This window comes from Poecilia mexicana, unplaced genomic scaffold (assembly GCF_051168715.1).
Source record: "Poecilia mexicana isolate PSO_F unplaced genomic scaffold, ASM5116871v1 scaffold_18, whole genome shotgun sequence".
Lineage (NCBI taxonomy): Eukaryota > Metazoa > Chordata > Actinopteri > Cyprinodontiformes > Poeciliidae > Poecilia > Poecilia mexicana.
Window position 1 is genome coordinate 27,066,036 of NW_028263387.1, and position 19,530 is coordinate 27,085,565.

General features: G+C 37.6%; 1 protein-coding gene across 1 annotated transcript; it reads right to left on the reverse strand.

Moving 5' to 3' along the window:
• Window positions 1–302: 302 nt before the first annotated feature.
• LOC106908306 (uncharacterized) lies at window positions 303–18,390 on the reverse strand. Its single transcript, XM_088015597.1, has 10 exons — window positions 18,334–18,390; window positions 17,885–17,920; window positions 17,498–17,776; window positions 17,179–17,424; window positions 17,029–17,088; window positions 16,805–16,954; window positions 16,618–16,713; window positions 10,572–10,676; window positions 8,252–8,356; window positions 303–4,490 (listed from the first exon to the last, which is right to left on the reverse strand). Exons 1-10 carry the CDS (start codon window positions 18,362–18,364, stop codon window positions 4,429–4,431), a joined length of 1,170 nt encoding a protein of 389 aa, XP_087871723.1. The 5' UTR covers window positions 18,365–18,390; the 3' UTR covers window positions 303–4,428.
• Window positions 18,391–19,530: the final 1,140 nt, after the last annotated feature.

Below are 19,530 nucleotides of genomic sequence, written 5' to 3' on the forward strand. Positions count from 1 at the left end.
TTGGATGGAGTTTCCCGTTTCTGCTGTTGCCATGGAGACGTGCTGACATGAGTTAATGCTTTACTGCTAACATTTTGATCTGTGATGAACTTTAGACGGTCCAGTGAGCCTGAAGCTCCAGATTAAAGTAACAGTTAGACGCAGAGGAGGAATTACAGTCTGAGTTCAATCGTAGTTTACAGGTTTAAACCACCAGAGGGCGCTGTCCATGAGGTTTGCTCTAGATTCACATCCCAGAGTTTTAAATGAGCCAAACTGACTGAAACATGAGAATCAGGATAAAAAAAGAAACTGAGAAAGAAAGCAGTTTATGGTTTTATTTAGTTATTTAGACAATTAACAGAAAATCATCAGAGAGTAAAAAAGGTTTTAGCTATTTTTCTGTCTGCTGTCTTAGTGGTAGAAACAAAATCAGCAAAATATACAGAAATCAGAGCAATGAGCAATCACATTACACAAATACATAAAAATAAATACATAAAATGCAGTTTTCACAAACACTTCATCTCTTGTTTTTAGCTCCAATGTCCTGAACAGACCCACAGCATGATGCTGCCAACACTTTACAACCTCAGGAGAATTAAAACCTGAACTTGAACAAACAGCCTGGAGTGAGTTGAACACTGCAGGAACTTTTAGATTAATTTAGATTTTCAAAATAAAACGGTAATAATGCAGGTTCAGATGTTTACATACACTTCATGGACATTAATATCTTTATCCTGATTATTTAAAATAACTGCAGTGATTATTAAATAAGAACCAAGAACACCAGCTGATATTAAACAGATAATCTAAGAGAAAAATCTACATGTCAAAGTAAACATAACACAAACCTCCAGTAAAATCTGGTTAAATGTTGCACACAGATAAAGAGAAAAGCAGGATTTTAACCATTTTAACAGAACTGCTAAACATTATTAGACTGGTTCATTTCACACATTATTCATATATTTTCCATAAAGCTGAGGTTGAGTCCATTCCAGAATCAATATCCATAATAAAACCAGTTTGGATCTCATTCTGTTCCAGCAGCAAACTGGTTTCCATCAGACCAAACCAATCAACCTCAGACTGGAACCATCAACCACAGCGAGCCAGGTTAGCATCTCAGACAGGTTAGCATCTTAGCCAGGTTAGCATCTTAGCCAGGTTAGCATCTCAGGCAGGTTAGCATCTCAGGCAGGTTAGCATCTCAGGCAGGTTAGCGTTTCAGACAGGTTAGCATCTTTGACAGGTTAGCATCTTAGCCAGGTTAGCGTCTCAGACAGGTTAGCATCTTAGGCAGGTTAGCGTCTCAGACAGGTTAGCATCTCAGACAGGTTAGCATCTCAGACATGTTAGCATCTCAGGCAGCGCCAATCAATAAAAAACAGCAGTTCTAACTGTGACACCCTGAGATGAACTGAAAGCTGCAGCTAAAGGTTTTATAGTCACAGAAACGTGGAGCTGATTGGCCACAATGACAAGAAGAGTGTTTGGAAAACAACTGTCCAGCATGGTGGTGGCAGCATGATGCTGAGGGTCTGCTTTGCTCCCAGTGGTTCTGACAAAGATAATAATGCATAAAATTCTATAAAAATGAACAAATGAAAGTCAGACATTGTTTTTTTTAACATGATTCAACAGAATTATTTTAAAAATAAACTCATGAAACAGACCTGGACTAAATGATGGGACCCTGAATGAACATGTTAAATCCAGGTGTGTCACTAATTAGGTGTCTACATTCCTGTAATCAGTCAGTGGGCCTTTAGATGGCGCTACAGGTTGTCACTGTGCTGTTTGGTGACTTGGTGAGGACCAAACTCAACATGGACCAGAGGAAGAGAAGGAAAGAAAATTATAGACAATCATGTTAAAGGCCATCAGATCGTCTCCAAGCAGCTCGATGTTCCTGTGACTACAGCTGCAAACATTGTTCAGATATTTAAGGTCCATGGGACTGAAGCCAAAATAACTGGACATAATGGCTGCAGGAGGAAAACTGATGAGGAAACAAAGAGACGGAGGATATGAAGGGTCCAGAAAAACTTCATCAGGAACATCAGCATCAGATCAGACCATCTGATGTTTGAGCCAAAGTGAACTTAATGGGAGACGACAATGTTGAAGACAAATCAGAAAAAAACCTGGAATTTGCCAAATTACATGATGACACAAATATTCTGGGAGATTTTCCTCTGGACAGATGAGACAGAAACTGAACTGTCTGGCACATCAGCTCTACAAAATGAAGCATCCAGAAAAGATCACTGTCTACTGTGAAACACGGAGGAGGCTCTGTTATGCTCTGGGCTGCTATGCTGCATCTGATACAGGGTGTCTTCAATCTGTGCAGGTTATAATGAAATCTCCAGACTACCAAGGGATTCTAGAGAGAAATGTGCTGCTCAGTGTCAGAAAACTTTGGTCTCCTTATCCAGGTCAACAGGAAAATGATCCAAACACTCGGCTAAAAACACCCAGGAAACATTAAACTACTCTGAAGTGACCTCTGACCCCTGACCTGAATCCTGAAGTGACCTCTGACCCCTGACCTGAATCCTGAAGTGACCTCTATGACCTCTGACCTGAAGGAGCTGAAACATGTCGTCGTTTCAGACCTGAGAGCTGCAGCCGTTTGCTGCTGAGCAGAGATAAAATACCTGCTGAGGATCATAATCTCACTGACAGTTTCAGGAATCAGGTTAAACCAGAATGTCGACACTTTGCCTCATTTCTTTGGAAACTGAGTTAAACAGTTCAGAGAAATCAGATATTTATAACCACATGACTGATGTTTCAGGAGGAACAGGAAGCTGCAGCTTTTCCTGCTTCTGTTTTTAAACTCACACATTTCTCACCATGAACATCGTCAGGTTTTCACAGGTTTTAATCTCCCCTCAACAACTGGGCGGCTAATCACTAAATATAAATCAGAGGAACTGATCGGCTTCTCGTCTCTATCAGCAAAAATTATCACATTTCACCACAGAGCAGAAAAACTCTTCTAAAACTGATTGGAAAAAATGACCAGAAGCAGAAATGTTCAGATAGCAGCTGCAACATGTGAACTTCTGCTTTTAGATGTGAAAATAACCAGGAAATGTAAAGTTAGAGTGAAACTGAGAAGCTAAAAGGAGCTGATTTTAGTCTGACTGCAGCTTAAAGGAGCCAACAGATGAAGAAAAGTCTGGAAACATCAGATCCTGAGGCAACGATGGGAAGAAGGTCAAAGTTTAGATTCAGACAGGAAACAAAATGCAGAGTTTCTGCTGCTGGTGTTGGTTTATCATCAGGCGGCACTAAGTTACTGAAAACATAATTTAGATTATTAAACATTTAAAGTTCAGGTTACATTAGCAGTCAGGCTGATTTATGTTGCACAAAGACAAGCTGAGTTAGATCAGCCTCCTCTTCATCACTCCTTCATCCTGTCACTCCTTCATCCCCTCACTCCTTCATCCCCTCACTCCATCCTCTCACTCCTTCATCACTGAAGCTCTCAGCAGCTGAAGACGCTGTAATTAAAACCTTCAAATGAACTCAAATAAAAACTGAAAACTTATTTAGTTCATAAAACTGGTTTTAAAGGAAACGTTTCATGTTGAGTTGTATTAATATTTTAGAATCTCCAGCTTTTCATTCGTCCTGCAGCCTGATGTTACACATCAGGATAAACCAGAGCTCTGATATTCAATTTTAACCAAATTATATTTTAAGTTTTCACCTTAGTTTTCTGAAGTAAATTACAGTTTATATTTTAATTTATTCTGTTCAGGGTAACAGTAACAAATATGACACCTGTTGTCTCTGAATAAAACAGAAACACAAGAGAGGAACAAAGATTGTGGAGATTAATGGATCATAAAACTCACCTCTAAACCTGAGACTAACATGACATTAAAGTTACATAAAAACTAAATAAATTTATTCATTTATTAACATGGATTCTGATACTAGAAAATAATTTATTATGAAGCATTAAATAAAATCCCTTCCATCTTTAGAAGCTAAATTAGCATGAAGCTAATCTGAAATTTAAATTTCCAGATGAAAAACATTCAAACATTTCAACCCGGATCTTAAAATCCAACATGGCCGCCACACAGTAAAAGCTGCTGTAAGAAATGTTTTATATCCTCTGCTGGTCAACATGTTGCTGCAGAGTTTAAATGCAAGAAAAAATTAGCTTGGGCTGCTGTTAGTCATTAGCTCAGGCTGCTGTTAGCCGTTAGCTTGGGCTGCTGTTAGTCATTAGCTCAGGCTGCTGTTAGCCGTTAGCTTGGGCTGCTGTTAGCCATTAGCTCAGTCTGTGAGTGCATCACTTAGTTCATGCTACTGGTTTCCTTACCCGCTACTGGAAACCAGTTCAGCTAAACGTGATGTGATGGGCTGATCCCAGTAGATCCGACTCAGTGATGACAAGCCAACAGCTGCTGGAGGTCAGAGGTCAGCTCTGGGCGACCTCACTGAGGAGTAGAGAACATCTGGGTCTGGTTGATTCTCTGGAAACAAAAACAAAAATTTTGATAAAGAGTTTGAACTACAGCAAAGAAACAGGATAAAAACAAATAAACTTATTAATAAAGGCAGGATGTGAGCTGAGAAGTAATGAGTTTAAACAAACGTCACATTTTTCATATTTTATTCCTCAGGATTTATTTCCATGTGTCGACTTTCTGTATTTGTTTCAGTCATAAAGGGAAACGATCCTCCTGCCGTCACTTCAGATTCCTGACATCGACTTAAAGAGGAGAATAAAAAGATCAAATAGTTTTGATCGTATTTTGTAGATCTACATTTGATTTTTATTTCACTCAATAACAAATCGGAATAATTCATGTAACTCATAGAAATCATGAGAAAAGGAGCAGAAAGAAGTAGAAACATTTCTGTAAAGAGAATATTATCTGTTCACCTTAAAAACTATTTTAGACACAAAAACCCAGAAAACATCAGTTTGTTCCTGTTTGGTTTTGATTCTGTTTCCTCCTCTGTGATGGACCAGAGGTCGGTCCAGTCGGTTCTGCTGGTTCTGACCAACAGAACCAGAGGATGGACGGGTTTTCTCCTTCAAACTAACTTCTCCCTCTTTAGGCTGGAATATTCTGTTATTTTTTAAGAAGTTTACTAAGTGGATTATTTTGCGTTCAGATTGTGCTGTTTGGACCAGCAGGTGGACCGGTCAGTTCTGAACATTGATGGATCGGGTCGACCTGAACAGGCAGCAGGATGAAGTCAGAAACCATCAGACCTTTAAATGCTGCGGCTTGACAGCTGATTCTGATATTTATGAAAAACATCTTTAATTTACCAGATTCTCCCAAAGCTGGTAAATGAACCAGTAACATGTCTGCAACTGGACATAAAGTTTGGACCTGATCAGATCCAAACGGGACACTTCATCTGGATCCTGAAATGTTTTTATCAAAAATGATGAAATAAGAGATAAAACTCTGTTAGTAGAAAGTAGAGTTTAGGACAGAATGTCGACATTTTGCCACATTTCTCTGAAACCTGATCAGATCATCAGATTAATCTGGTATTTATAACGATGTGACTGATGTTTCAGGAGGAACATGAAGCTGCAGCTTTTCCCTCCTGTTTCTGTCATGAACATCATCAGGTTTTCTCTCATCTGCAGCTGCTCGGCCAAACTAAATATAAATCCTGCTGATGTGCTGAGAACAGGAACTGATCAACTTCCTGTCTCTATCAGAAAAACTTAACACATCTCACCACAGAGGAAAAAACAGCTCTAAACTTATGATTTGAAGAAATGAGCAGAAACAGAAGCAGAGACGTTCAGATAGCAGCTGGAGGAGGAAGAAGAACTTCTGCTTTTAGATGTGAAGAAAAAAACAGTAAAATGTAGTTAGGATGAAAACTGAGAGGCTAAAAGGAGCTGATGAAGCTGATGGCTGCTTTCAGGAGATGTTTACATGCATTATTATTATTATTATTAATTATTATCATCATCCAGCATCTTTGGACCAGATCAATACTCAGTGTATTGATCAGCTTCGTCTCTATTTTAAACTGTGACTTGAATAAAATCCAGTCTTCCCTCCTTCTTTCTTCCTAAAAGCATCAATCAGGCGTCTCTATTCAAACCAAACTGACTTTGTTTTTACCGTTTCAGTGAGAAACTTAAAGTTTGATGATCAGATTCTGTTCTGGTAAAAATCATTTCCTCATTTCAGCTCAGACCTAACAGACATCAGGAATCCCGACTCCAGTCCATGTTTCAATGCATCTCAAACACATGAATTAAATTAAATATCTCACGTCTGGTAAACAGACATGAACCTGTTCAGGTGTTCAGGCATCTAGAAGGATGACAACAGCTCTGAAGGACCTGAACAATCCTCAGGTAGTGAAACATTCATCAGGCTCTGATTCAGAAACATGAAGCTTGAAGCTTTGACAGGTTTCTATAACTCAGTTCTGCTCTTTGCTCCAAACTACAAGAACTCTGGGAAAATATTTAACTTTCTGTTCATGATCTGATGGAAAAATGAGGAAAACTTCATTATTCTGGAGAAAACAAAGATGAACAGATCAATTGTTTTCACGTTAAAAACTGTTTTGGTGTTTTCTCCTCTCTGCTTCTCGTTTTGATGGAAAGTTTCACCATAATGATGAAAGGATGATTGTGGTTTCACAGGAACAGTTTGTTTCGCCACAGACAGAAACAGAATGACGAAGCAAACAGAGACGGATCACTTCTGCTTTCTGCCACAATGAGACTCTGCTGCTGGGCTTTGACTAGGCCTTCTGTCTGAAAGCTGCTCCTCTGGTAAAGTTTAAATAAGGAGATGTTTTATTTACAGCAACTTGTAAAAGTACTGATAACCCTTAAACTTTTCATATTTTCACATTACAAACAAAAAAATAAATTTCACTGGAATTTAAGGTGAACGTCAAACAAAGTGGTTCATAATAGTGAAGAAAGAAAATTAAACATTCAAAACATTGTTTTACAAATAAAAACTGAAAAGTGTTTTTGCAGCCCTCTGTAAACGAGCTGAGCTGATTTAGCTCAGCCTGTTATAACGGATCCATTGGGATCCATTTAAATCCACTGAAGGTCCAGGAAGCCGTCGGTGTGTTTCTGCGACAGTCAGTGGGAAAAACCGCCGAGATTTTAGTCTGAACAGATTCACTTCACACTGACACAGAGAGAACGCTGCAGAAAATCCTCTGATAACCTGATTCACTATAAAGCCTCATCTGTAGCAGGTTACAGAGGAAATTATATATTTTCTGCTCATCAGCATCGTCTGCAGAAGCTGCTGTGGTGAAAAACCTCCTGATTATCTGACCATCTCACCTGCAGCAGCGTTTCTGATGCAGGAGGAAACATCTGTCAGGATTTTGGGTTTTTCTGGGATTAGAGTTATTATCATTTTTATCTGTTTTGGATTCATTAGTTTTGATCAGCTTGTGTTTTATTTAGATCAGTTTGTTCTTGGTTGTTTCAGTCAGATCGTGTTAATGTTTTAGTTTCTCCATGTTTCTGGTAGATTGATGTTTCTGTGAGCGTTAGGTTGTTTCTGTGGAGTCTCTGTTTTGTCCCCGATTGTCCTCGTCTGTCCCTCGTTTCCCCTGATTGTCTCCCTGTGTATTTAACCCCACCTGTCCTCCTGCTCCTGGTCTGATGTCATTGTCTGTAGTTGACACCAGTTGCTATCAGTTCTGAGTTTCCTGCCTTCTGCTCATTCTGTGCTGTCTGAGTTGTTGTTTATTCTCTATTAAATCATCATTAATGGAGTCGACTGCATCTGTTCTCACCTTCTAGCAGCAAATCATGACAGTTTTCTAAGCTCCTGTTTTCTTCTCTTCCCTCTCAGCTGCTGTCCTGGTTCATTTCTCCAGTAATCCTTCATTCATCCTGACATCAATATTTAACTGCTTCTCTTTATTTATCTCCTCTGTTTCCTCCTGTTCATCCATCTCAGGTTTTATAAATTGTTTTTCACATTTTTTAATGAAAACTTTATTTCATCAATGACCTTCTGCATTCTGCTTGCATTTTGGTCCAACTCCACACATCATGACATCAAGTCTGAAACCAGATACTGATCGACAGGCCAGCATGTTACCACCGTATTTTACTGTAGGTGGCGCTGTTGAGTTTTTACACTTTAACTTGACCTCAGAAAAAGAGAGAATCCTAAACTGAGAACAGAAGTTTGGGAGGAGAAGTCATGGAAAACAGAATCAAAGAAAGAAAAACCAGAAAACTCATCAGGAGAAGTTTTACCTCTGGCCTTTGACCTCTGCTTCTTCTTCTTCTCATTGATGACTATCTCTCCATACGTCACTTCTCCTGTTTTTACTGCTGAATAAACTCCAGCTGCTTCACTGCCTGAGAAAAGATAAAAACACATTTATTTGTCCAAACTGCTGCCTGCATGTAAAGATCATAAATCAGTCAATGCTGAATAAATAGCAACCAGTTAAAGTCTAGTTATAACCAGAATTAGAGCAGCAAGTGACAAATTAAACAGAAAATGAGATGCTTTGAGTTATTAGTCATGTTTTTTAGATTTAATTTGTCTGGATTTTAAATATCTGTTGTCGTTTTTTTTTTTTTTTTTTAATTAAAATCAGTGATCCTGAACAGAGCAGGATCAGTGCTCTGTTCAGTGATCCTGACACTGGTATTAACAGTGTTCAGATATTTTATTTTGTCCTGCAGTTTAACATGTTCTGCTTCACATTCAGATGAACAGAAACAGGAAACTGAACGACTGCAAAGCTGTTAGTCAATTAGCAGAAAAACCAAAAACTGCAGCACAAAGTCCAGATAAGAGAGAAAATTTTCACTGTGATCAGCTGGAATAAAACAGAGACTGACTGGAGTTTTACCTGATTTATTAATGAATAAAGGCATCAAACTACAAATAATTAACATTTTTAATCTAATGTTGAAAGTATAAAATATAAAGAAAAGGTTTTATCTCTCTAAATTAAATAAAAAGGAGCTCAAAACCAGATAAATCAGGAATATTTTCTACTTGTAAAGTTTTGCTTAAACAAATTTTATTCCTGCAAATTCATGTTTGGACTCGAGTCTCAGTGAGAAATGTTCTTGTTTTTTAGGACTTAGTTTTCTTATGCTCTACACACATAAACAGCTATTTTTTTATTTCTATTTAAAATTATTTAATCTGTGAATAAATGCAAAATAAGAAATGGGTGGATAATTGTTATATTTAATGATGCTGAATAAGGCAAGGCAAGTTTATTTATATAGCACTTTAAAACAGTATCACTGACCAAAGTGCTGTACAATCACAAAATTAATCAAATAAAAATCAAAATTAAAACACACTATAACCAACAATACAGTGACTTAAAACACCCTATATAATACATAAACATACCCAGATAAATACAGAAAAGCAGCATCTCAAACTGAATCAAAGGCCAACCGAAAAAGGTAAGTCTTAAGAGCAGATTTAAAAATTGCTAAAGAAGAGGCCTGTTTTACCGACATAGGTAAAGAATTCCAAAGTTTGGGAGCTGCAACAGCAAACGCCCTGTCTCCTCTCTGCCTCCTCGAAGTCCTCGAAGATTTTTTCAGCCAAAGCAACTCAAATCCATTTTTATTTTATTATGATTCTAAATTATAAATAACTTTTAAATGCTTTTAAGACACACCACATCAGTAATAAAGAACTATATGAAGATCTGACATTTTTATTTCAAATGCTTTAAAATTTTATGAAAATACATAATCATCTTTTTCTGCAAGAACTTACTGTGGTTATATTTTGCAATGCTTAAAAATTGTATTGGGGATAAAATTATTTGTTCTTAGAGAAATATAAATATTCAAATTTGGTTTCCAGAGTTCCAACATTCAAATGAATCTCCATCTCTCTTTTTTTTCTTTGTGTTTGTCATTAAAAAGCTTTGAATCCAAAGTTTCTGAATCTGTAAATAACTCAATAGATTTGATCCTGGTTTTGCTTCAGCCAGTCACAAGCTGATATTTTTTATTCATATTTCGGCATTATGTTTTGTTTTTGTTTTTCTTTTTTCAAAAGCTTCCAGGTTATGTCACCATGAAACTCCAAATCAATTCCCAGGTATGTTACTGAACTAGACAACAGTTTGAAAGAAATTATATAAACTCTATGTTTTATTTATTAATATTTCAAAGGGAATATGAGGAGTTTTATTAAACAATGTCCAGGTTATGCAGCCAAAAGGCTTCAGATGACGGCAGATTTATATTATCGTTTTATTACAATAACTTGATGCTTGAACTCATGTTGACCCAAAGATTTACTCAAGAATCATGAAGTTAACATTAAAATATTATTTCCAGCACAAACTCAGAAACCAATGATAATGAATGAGAAGCAGAAACTCACTTCTAAACATGCTGAATGTATTTTCATGTTTTTCTAAACTGAACAGTTTAATAAAGTTTCTCTGTGCTTAAACTGCAGGAACAGAGACGTCTTTGTTTCGTCATCTTTTCTGTTAAAAACATTTAAAAAAATAACTAAATAAACAGAACATTGAGAACACAGAACAGAAGAGCAGGAAGCTTTCTGCAGAAGTTTTACCTTTGGCCTTTGACCTCTGCTTCTTCTTCTTCTCATTGATGACTATCTCTCCATACGTCACTTCTCCTGTTTTTACTGCTGAATAAACTCCAGCTGCTTCACCACCTGAGAAAAGATAAAAACATTCATTTGTGTCCAAACTGCTGCCTGCATGTAAAGATCACAGATTGATCAAAATACCAACCTGTAGAACCAATATATAATCAATGCTGCAGCAGTAAATGTAAAATAAGAGGAAGAAAATCAGATACTTTGAACTATTGGTCGTTTATTAGATTCTGTTTGTCTGTAAAGGGGAAACAATTGTTAAAGTGCAATTTACATTTTAAATGTTTGGCATTTCTCATTAAAGATATTAATAAAATATTCTTTCAATAATTAGTGAAACACTGAGACAATCAGAGAAACGTGCATTTGTCTTTTACATATTTTAGTTTGAAAAATTAGACATCAGGCTAGTGAGAGATAGAGAAAAAATAATAATAAGAAGAGAAACTTAAACACATACAGTTCTCCTTTTATATCTTATCAGTCACATACACGGTGCCTCCTACCCGTCTCTCTCTCTCCTGTAGGGAGTTTCTCTCTGTTAAAAACTAAAGGGGCCTTTCAGTCTCTGGCTGTGGGACAGTTTATCCTTCCAGCTCGTTTTCTAACTCTGGAGGTTTATAAAAAGCAACTAAAACATTTTTATTTTCCCAGGCTTTTATTTATTCATTTTATTGTGTTTCTTATGTTAGTTTTATGTTTTGTATGGTTTTAAGGTTGATTTCTATTGTACAGCGTTTTGTGATTTATGTCTATGAGAAGAGCTTTATATATAAACTTTACTTACTTAGTTTCTCTCCTCTGGTTAATTGGTACCTCTGTCCCTAAATCAAACCCGATTCAAAGGAGTTTTAGTGGAAAGGAGAAGAAAAACACCTGCTCAGAAACCTTTGTTAGTTCATCTTCCCAGTAAAATAAGCCAAAGTTTATTCTGTCTTAAGACAACAATCCTGAACAGAACATCAGATATTTTATTTTTGTCCTGCAGTTTAACATGTTCAGCTCCACATTCGGCTGAAGAACAGAAACAGGAAGCTGGACGACCGCAGAGAAGTTAGTCAGTTAGTAGAAAAACCACACGGCTCCTACAGACTAGCGGCAGCATATGGAACGCCATGTATGTGACTTTAACATGTAAATAACATGTCTGCAGGTTGTTTACATGTTTTTTATGTTGTAAGTTTTTACGTATTGTTAAAGGGTAAACTCTGTGAGAACAAACATTTAAAACACAAGCTGTAAAAGGTGTTTTCCCTCTTTTCTAACTTTACTTCCTGTAAGCTTGCATCATGTCTCTTTTCATTGGCTGTTTCTGATCCTTAAATCATTTTAGTGACGATCAGTTTGACTATTTTAATTTCTTTATCAAGCCTTGCTACTTCTTGACTTTGAATAAAACTGTAATTTTTCATAAAAAATATGAAAACATTTACTTATTCAAATTCAATGTATAACCTATAGCCAGTTTTAAAGATGCGCATTGAGCATCCAGTGAGAATAATAGATATATCTCTGTGAACAAAGAACTATGTATGGCTTGTGTGTGTGTTAACATCTCACACACACTGATCCAGTGCATGGCTCTGTCTCTGTGCTGATAAAGTTTGTATGTGTTCCTCTGTTAAAGGACAAACAGCAGCTTTCACTCTCGCCTCATTGTTACGCAGCAGCACACAGTTTTGTTGCTGCGTCACGATGCCTCAAACTTCGCCAAACCAAATACCTTCTCTACTTCTGCTCCACTCCTGTCAGGCAGAGATCAGAAACTCGTCCCATGAAGCCCAAAAACAAACAAACATCCTCTGTGGCGCTTATTAATAACTCAGCAGTCATGAAGCCTTGTCCCTACCGGGGCCACAGGGCAATCAATGTATTGCAAGAAAACAATATGTATTGTGAGTGAATACAAAAGAAGTTGATATCCTGCCTTCTCCACTGCTGGTGGAAGAAATTGGACTTTGCTCTGACCTAAAGGTGCTCTATGAGGACGACTCTCTCTGGTCTGATCTGCTGGAGTCTCAGTGGGGAGAAGGATAAATTCATTGAGACAATCAGCAGGAAAAGGAGGCAAAAATATCTTTTTTTGTGGATGTGTTCTCACTTCACTGGGTTATGGACCTCAGAGCTGACATAACGTCCTGCAGACTCATTACTCACCACTGGCTCCTTTTATTTTCTCCATGCACCTGTTGCCCCGTCACACACTCTGCGTTTCCAGTATTTATGTCTTTTAACTTATTTCATTAAATTATGTATCTTGTAAACATTCCATTCTCCTGACTGCATTTGGTCCAACTTCGATTCCTGATCCCTACATGACAGAATCTGTCAATAACTGAAAACGCTGCCAAGCATTTTCTGCTTGTTCCCACTGTTGCTGTGATATGTCACATATGAGAAATACTGTTGGAGTTTTCGGTGAAGTGATAACGAGCCAATCAATGAATGTAATTAGCTGTAAAACAAATTGTTTTGTTGCTCTACCCAACTCGGTGCTGCTACTTCTACCCCTGAAGTTGATATGAAATCCTGAGAACAGCCAGAGCCGCATTGGATCTGCTAATTGAGAATGAATCTGGCGGAGGTGGACTGCAACAGAACTGGGACAGAACTGGGACAGAACTGGTGGGGAAGCGTTTACAGTCAGCCCAATCTGTAGGCGCCAGTCTGAGCTACTGGTCCTTCTCTACTCCAGTAGGAGTTTCCCAGCTGAACCATTTGTCCCCAGGCCAAACAGGATGCTTCACAAACCTTTAGATTTATTGTCCTGACATGTTTTCTGTTGTTAATGGACCCACAAAATGTGATTTAGTTCTGGGGTTTTATGTTTTTTGTACATTTATTGGTCATTGCATTTCACCTGGTTCAGATGAACATCTCTTGGTTGACATTCATGTCATAATTTGCTGAGGGTGCCAACATTTGTGAACAGTACATACATTTATATGTATCCATTATTAAGAATGAGAACATAAAACAGGTTTATGAGACTAGCAAAAGGAAAAAGGCCAGGTCCATAAATCTGGTGATAAAAATGCTTAAAATCTAACTTTATGAGTAAAACGTTTGATGTCAATGTCAAATTTATTTATATAGCACTTTAAAACAGGTGTAAAACGGCACCAAAGTCCTGCACAAAAACAATAATAAATAAGCTGATGAAAAGAAAAAGAGAAATACTACCAAAAAAATCCATATATATTGTTAAAATACTATAAGTAATAATTAATTTAAAAAAAAAATCTAAACAATAGAGTTACAGTATCAGGCCTCAAATGAATGCCAAAGAATAAAAATGAGTTCTGAGATTTAAACTGGTCCAGGCTGTGGGCAGATCTAATCTGGAAAGGTAGATTATTCCAGAGATTTGGAGCAGCAACAGAGAAAATCTCCTTTTGTCTTGAGTCCAGTCCGAGGGACTTTCTGTAGCAGCTGATTATTTGATTGTAAAATTCTGGACACAGAATGAAGTTTCAAAAGATCCTGAAGATAAGGAGGAGCTAACCCATTTAAAACTTTATAAGTTACTAAAACTTATAAAGTTCTGGGTAGCGCAGTTGGTAGCACTGTTGCCTTGCAGCAATTGGGGTCTTTCTGCATGGAGTCTGCATGCAAACAGCTGAAACACTGAGAGCCTTTAAATCTCAACTTAAAACCCACCAGTTTAGAGTTGCTTATGGCTAAATTATGATTAGAGTGGGTTTTGATGTCTTTGATGTTTTTAATGTTTTTATCTTTATTTTTCTTGTATTTATTACTATTTTTATTTCTTTTTTCCTTCTTTAATTATGTGAAGCACCTTGAAATGCCTTGCTGCTGAAATGTGCTATACAAATAAAATTTGATGTTTTGTTTTATTTGAGAGAGGAACCAGCAGCACTTCCTGACCCACTAAGGGGACAAGGTGTAAGAAAATGGATGGATAGTTTGATTCAGAACTGAAAAGAATTTATTGACTGGCAATTTCATCACAATATTTAAAGCCAGAAGCAGGAAATAGTCTTTACTGTCATAAATTTAGAGAGTTTTAAATCTGGTTCTGAGTTTTAGTCCATAAGTAACTAGTCAGTCGCTGCAAAATGAAAGAAACACTCATTACTGCACAGTACAACTACTGTTAAGACGCTACATTCATAAAAACATTTTTTATCTAGCTTTATAAAGAAGACTTGACAAACAGCAGCAAGTCTGCCGGTTTTTAAAACCGAACATTTAGTCCAACCAGATGAATCTGGTCGAGATGATTTTCAAAAACTGCAAGAGGAGAAAAAGTTTTAAAAACTGTAACACTATTTCAGTGAGTCACTAAAGACGTGATGGAAACTGATCTGATGCTCAGCAGCAGACCACAAACTTCTTGACCATCTTTGGAGATGAAACTTTTCACCACAAAGTAGAAAATAACAAAACTGTCAAAGTTTTAACCGAGTCAGAAACCAGTAAGACCACAGAGAGGCTAAACCAGTCGGAGCTGCTGGTCGTTACAAGATAAGGTTTCACTTCTTCTTTCACATCAGAGAGAAAGTAGAAATGGAATAAAGAACAAATTTAAAAGCTCTGGTTGATCTGCAGGTGAAGACACGACTAAATGTCCTGAATTATTTATTCTCTCTGCTTTCTAGAGCTCAACTTTACAATCAGCCTCAACATTATTAAGCTTCTCACTAAACCCAGAATTAGTTACTTTGTAACAAAGATTAGAAGTTTGTCAGTAAACTGAACTCCTTCACTGCCTGTATTGGTTCTTTGGGTTAAAATGTTTATTTTACACAGATATATTCCAGATAAAAAGTAACTGATCCATGTTGCACACATAAAGTTCCCTGACCTTAAATATTCAAGAACAGCTGAGAGACAAAGGCGTCAACATCTATGAGTCTAGAAAAGATCAGAGTCTTTCTGAGGGTTTCCAGAGAACCACAGAGAAAACATGAGGCAGCAGTGAAGCTTTCCAGGCTGACCAAACAAAATTACTCATTTTCAGATGTAAAGTATTGAAATAACATTTGTTTCAATACTGAATGTGTTAATATGTTGCTCTTCAACAAGTCATAGCAAAACACATTTGAACAGCAAAATATCTCCAGCAATAACTTAGGAAAGCAAAATTACTTTTACTGAACTTTTTAGCAGCACAAATACCCGACCACCGAACAGTCCTCCATTTTGGATGTGAAGTTACGACACAGAGCAGTTCTGTCACAATTCTCACATTGTTGCTGCTTGTATCCTGAACACTCAAAGCTTTATGTGACTTTGACTGAATCTACACTTCACAGAGGGGTGAAGGGTTCAGCCTGAGGATTGGGACCGGACTCAAGTCAACCTACCAGACCTGAGATGAACATGTTACTTATGACTGATGCGTGTCTGCCTCATATCTATTATTGATATTTTGTTCTTAGAAGGAAAAAATATTTGTTCCAAGTTGTAAAATAATCAAATAAAACGTTTCTATTGAACTTCCTCTGTCAGTGCTGGGTCCAGATCCAACATGGCCGCCCTGCCTCAGCATGCAGAGAACAAACCGTCTCTGTGTCTCATCAGATCCAGACTGAATCAGTCAGGATGATTATTTACTGCTGGATGGAGAGAAATCAGTTTTATGGACGTTTTGGTAAAACGGGCAGCTGGTTTCCAACCTGCTGAACTGAGACGACGTTCCCAGATCTGGGATCATCAAGAACCAGAGGAGAACAGACCGACTGGATCAGAACCAAACATGGCTGACCAACCTGACTGGATCAGAACCAAACATGGCTGACCAACAGCAGCATTGGACTTCACAAGATGGAGGAGAAGAAAAACATTGTTCTACTGTAACCAGATATAGATATATTTATATAAAGGTACCAATGTACAGTGATCAGCATTACGGCTTTGATTTAATTATAAACCATGTTCTTAAACTCCACCATCAACATGACATTAATAGAAACTTTTAATGGAGATACTGATCTGAAAATCTTACATAAACAAAAATATAAAAAATAATCACCATTTCTTGTTCCTGGTTTGGTTTTCTTCTGTTTACCCTGGGAGATCCTGATGTCACTGTAAGTGATGTCATCGTCTCCTCTTCCTCCTTTATTGTCTGAAATGAATCCAAAGCAGGAAGTTTTTCAGGAAGATCGGAAAACTTTCAGTGAATAAAATCATGAGATTTAACCAGAAGTTTGTCTCACCTTCAGGTTTATTTTGAAATTGTCGTTTCACCAGTAAAACCAGAACAACCAGCAACACCAGGAAAACCAAACCACAACCAGATGCAACAAGGAGATCCATTAAGGAAAAGCTGGAGGAAGAACCTGAACCAGAGATGATGGTGGGTCTCTCTAGAAAGAAGAAGCTGCTAAATAACCGTCTGCTGTGAAAATCAAGACTCAGAGATGAAGGAGAAGCTGCTCACCTGAGGAAGAGGAGGAGGAGGAAGGAGAGGAGGAGGGTGGAGAGGTGGTTGAAGGTTTCTCTAGAATAAAGATGGATGATTAATATATTACGAGATTGTGGATTCTAAGACATTATTAATGAGATTCACTGTTAGTGAATGACCTCTGACCTTCCACAGAGATCCTGCTGGATGGAGACTCTCCCTGACCACTGATGTTACAGTGGTAGAGGCCTTCATCAGACCTGTTCACTGAGTTTAGGGTCAGGTTACCAGTAGTTTCATGACCAATGAAGGAGCCATCTTTATAGAAAGCAGCTGGGAGGTTGTGGGCTGGACTCTTTGCTCTGCAGCTCAGAGTGACGTCATCTCCCTCCATCACAGGGAGGACAGGACTCTGCAGGATCACTGATCCACCTCAACACAGAGACAAACTACAGCATTTCATCCATTTCCACACAGCAACACTAACTCCACAGTCTGATCTTACCAGAGACAGAGAGCTGGATGCTGCTGCTGCTGCTGGAGGATCCAGACATGGACTCACACCAGTACAGGCCAGAGTCTGATAGGACCAAGTAGCTGATGCTGCAGGTAGAACCAGCTGGTTTCCCCCATCCATCTCCACATCGCTTCCTGGCTCCTCCAGTTGCGTTTCTCCTCACAGTTCCTCCATCAGAGCTGTTTTCATCCTCACAGGTCAGAGTCACTGATTCATATTCAAAGAACTGAGATCTGCTGGGACTCACAGTCAGACGAACTGGGAGGACTGGGATGGAAGAGATAAAGAACTCATCTGTTATTCCAGGATTTACTTGTTGAATCCAGAAAATCTTCAGACATTTTAAATATTTTATTAAAGTGAAAGATGACAAACCTTGGCCTGATGTCCAGAAGAGCAATGAGATCAGAACTGAAATGAAATAAAAGTTTTTCTCATTTTGAAATTAACCTTTCAACACAAAATGTTAGAGTCAGTACATAAATGTGAAGAATTGATAGTTTTTTATTCCTGTGCTAATATTTCAAAGGGTTAGATTTGTTTCTTGGATATTTATGTTTCTATCCTTAATCCAATCAGTTCTTAGGTGGTTTTAAGATTTTCACTGGTTATTGATCAACACTTTTGCTTATCCATTTTCTGATTGATCACTTGTTTAAGCGTTTCCCTTTCCTGCTGTTATGAGTTTGCGATGAGATTACACTTTAATTGCATGATTTGAAAAGTAAAGAAACTAGTTTTAATATTCAGACTTTGAACACATATTCTACATGCTGTTTCCCCTCAGCTCCATATCAGTTATTAAACATTATTTCTGTACTTACAGATCAGACGCTGAGCAGCTGCTTCCTTCATGGCTCTGACTGACTGAACCGTTTCACTAGAGGAGAGTTAGAGGAACCACCAGAGTCCGCCTCTTCCTTTATACGTGGCTTTTACAGTTTTAGCTTTTCTCCAATACAATTCACTTTTCCAAAAATGGTGCAGACTAAAAGTTTAAACACAGTAAAGGGGCATTTAATTATCTATACATAGATTAACAAACATAACTTTCAAATAAAATGGCCATTCTGCTTATACATAAAAAAAAAAAAATCAATGATGTAAACAGTGACATGCAGAAAATGCCGAGTAATTGGATCAGAGGTAATTTTTTTAACTCACAAAACAGAGTTAAATTAACTCTGTTTGGGATGCAATGGTTAACACTGATAAAATAACAAAAAAATAACTACTTTGTTAGTGTTAATTTAACACTTTCAAGTGTTAGGTATTTACTCCAAAATGTGTTACTTTATGATTCTGGTTAAAATTATTTATAATAAAGTAAAACTAAAACAAATTAGGGCTGTTGTAAACGAATATTTTAGTAATCGAGTAATCTATCGATTATTCTTACGATTAATCGAGTAATCGGATAAAAAAAATTATAAAATGAAATATTGGTAAATCTGGCATAATACCGGTGTTACTATCAGATATCAATATCAGTCCAATTTTTCATATTTGAGCATCCCTAACAGTTGCTTTTTTGTAGTTTAGAAAACTAACCTGTAACAATAATAGCTCACTTTCTAAGTTAACCAGAAGAAAAGTTATAGAAAAATCTGAAATTATATTGAATTTAATAACAAAGAGGCAGGCTCACAAATATGCTTATAAAAAATGTCTACAATCCAGCTTTTAGTTTATGTATTCATCTTCAGTGAGTTTAATAGATTAATTAAACTCACCTTGCCACCTAACCTGTCACGCTTTGGGTTTGAAAATACGGGAAATGCCGCCTGGAGTGGGAGGAGAGGGCGAATGAACGAACATGGGGTGGAGGGGAGGAAATAGACCAGCGGACTGACGAACCGTTAGACCGGGGGACGAACACGGGGGGAAGCAATACGGGATATTTACGACACCTTCACTGGTCACACTCAGAAACTCATCTACCAGCCATGTACGATGCGCTCCGCCACCCGTTTCTTCAGACCGGGATATGAAATTTATTGTGCGGTTCGTCGGTAAAGCTA

Coding starts and splice junctions, on each gene's coding strand:
- LOC106908306 (XM_088015597.1), bottom strand. CDS start 18,364: ATGAAGGAAGCAGCTGCTCAGCGTCTGATCT. Junction 17,921..18,333: donor AGCTGCTCAGCGTCTGATCT/GTAAGTACAGAA, acceptor ATTTCATTTCAG/TTCTGATCTCATTGCTCTTC. Junction 16,955..17,028: donor CTCCTCCTCCTCTTCCTCAG/GTGAGCAGCTTC, acceptor TCTTCTTTCTAG/AGAGACCCACCATCATCTCT.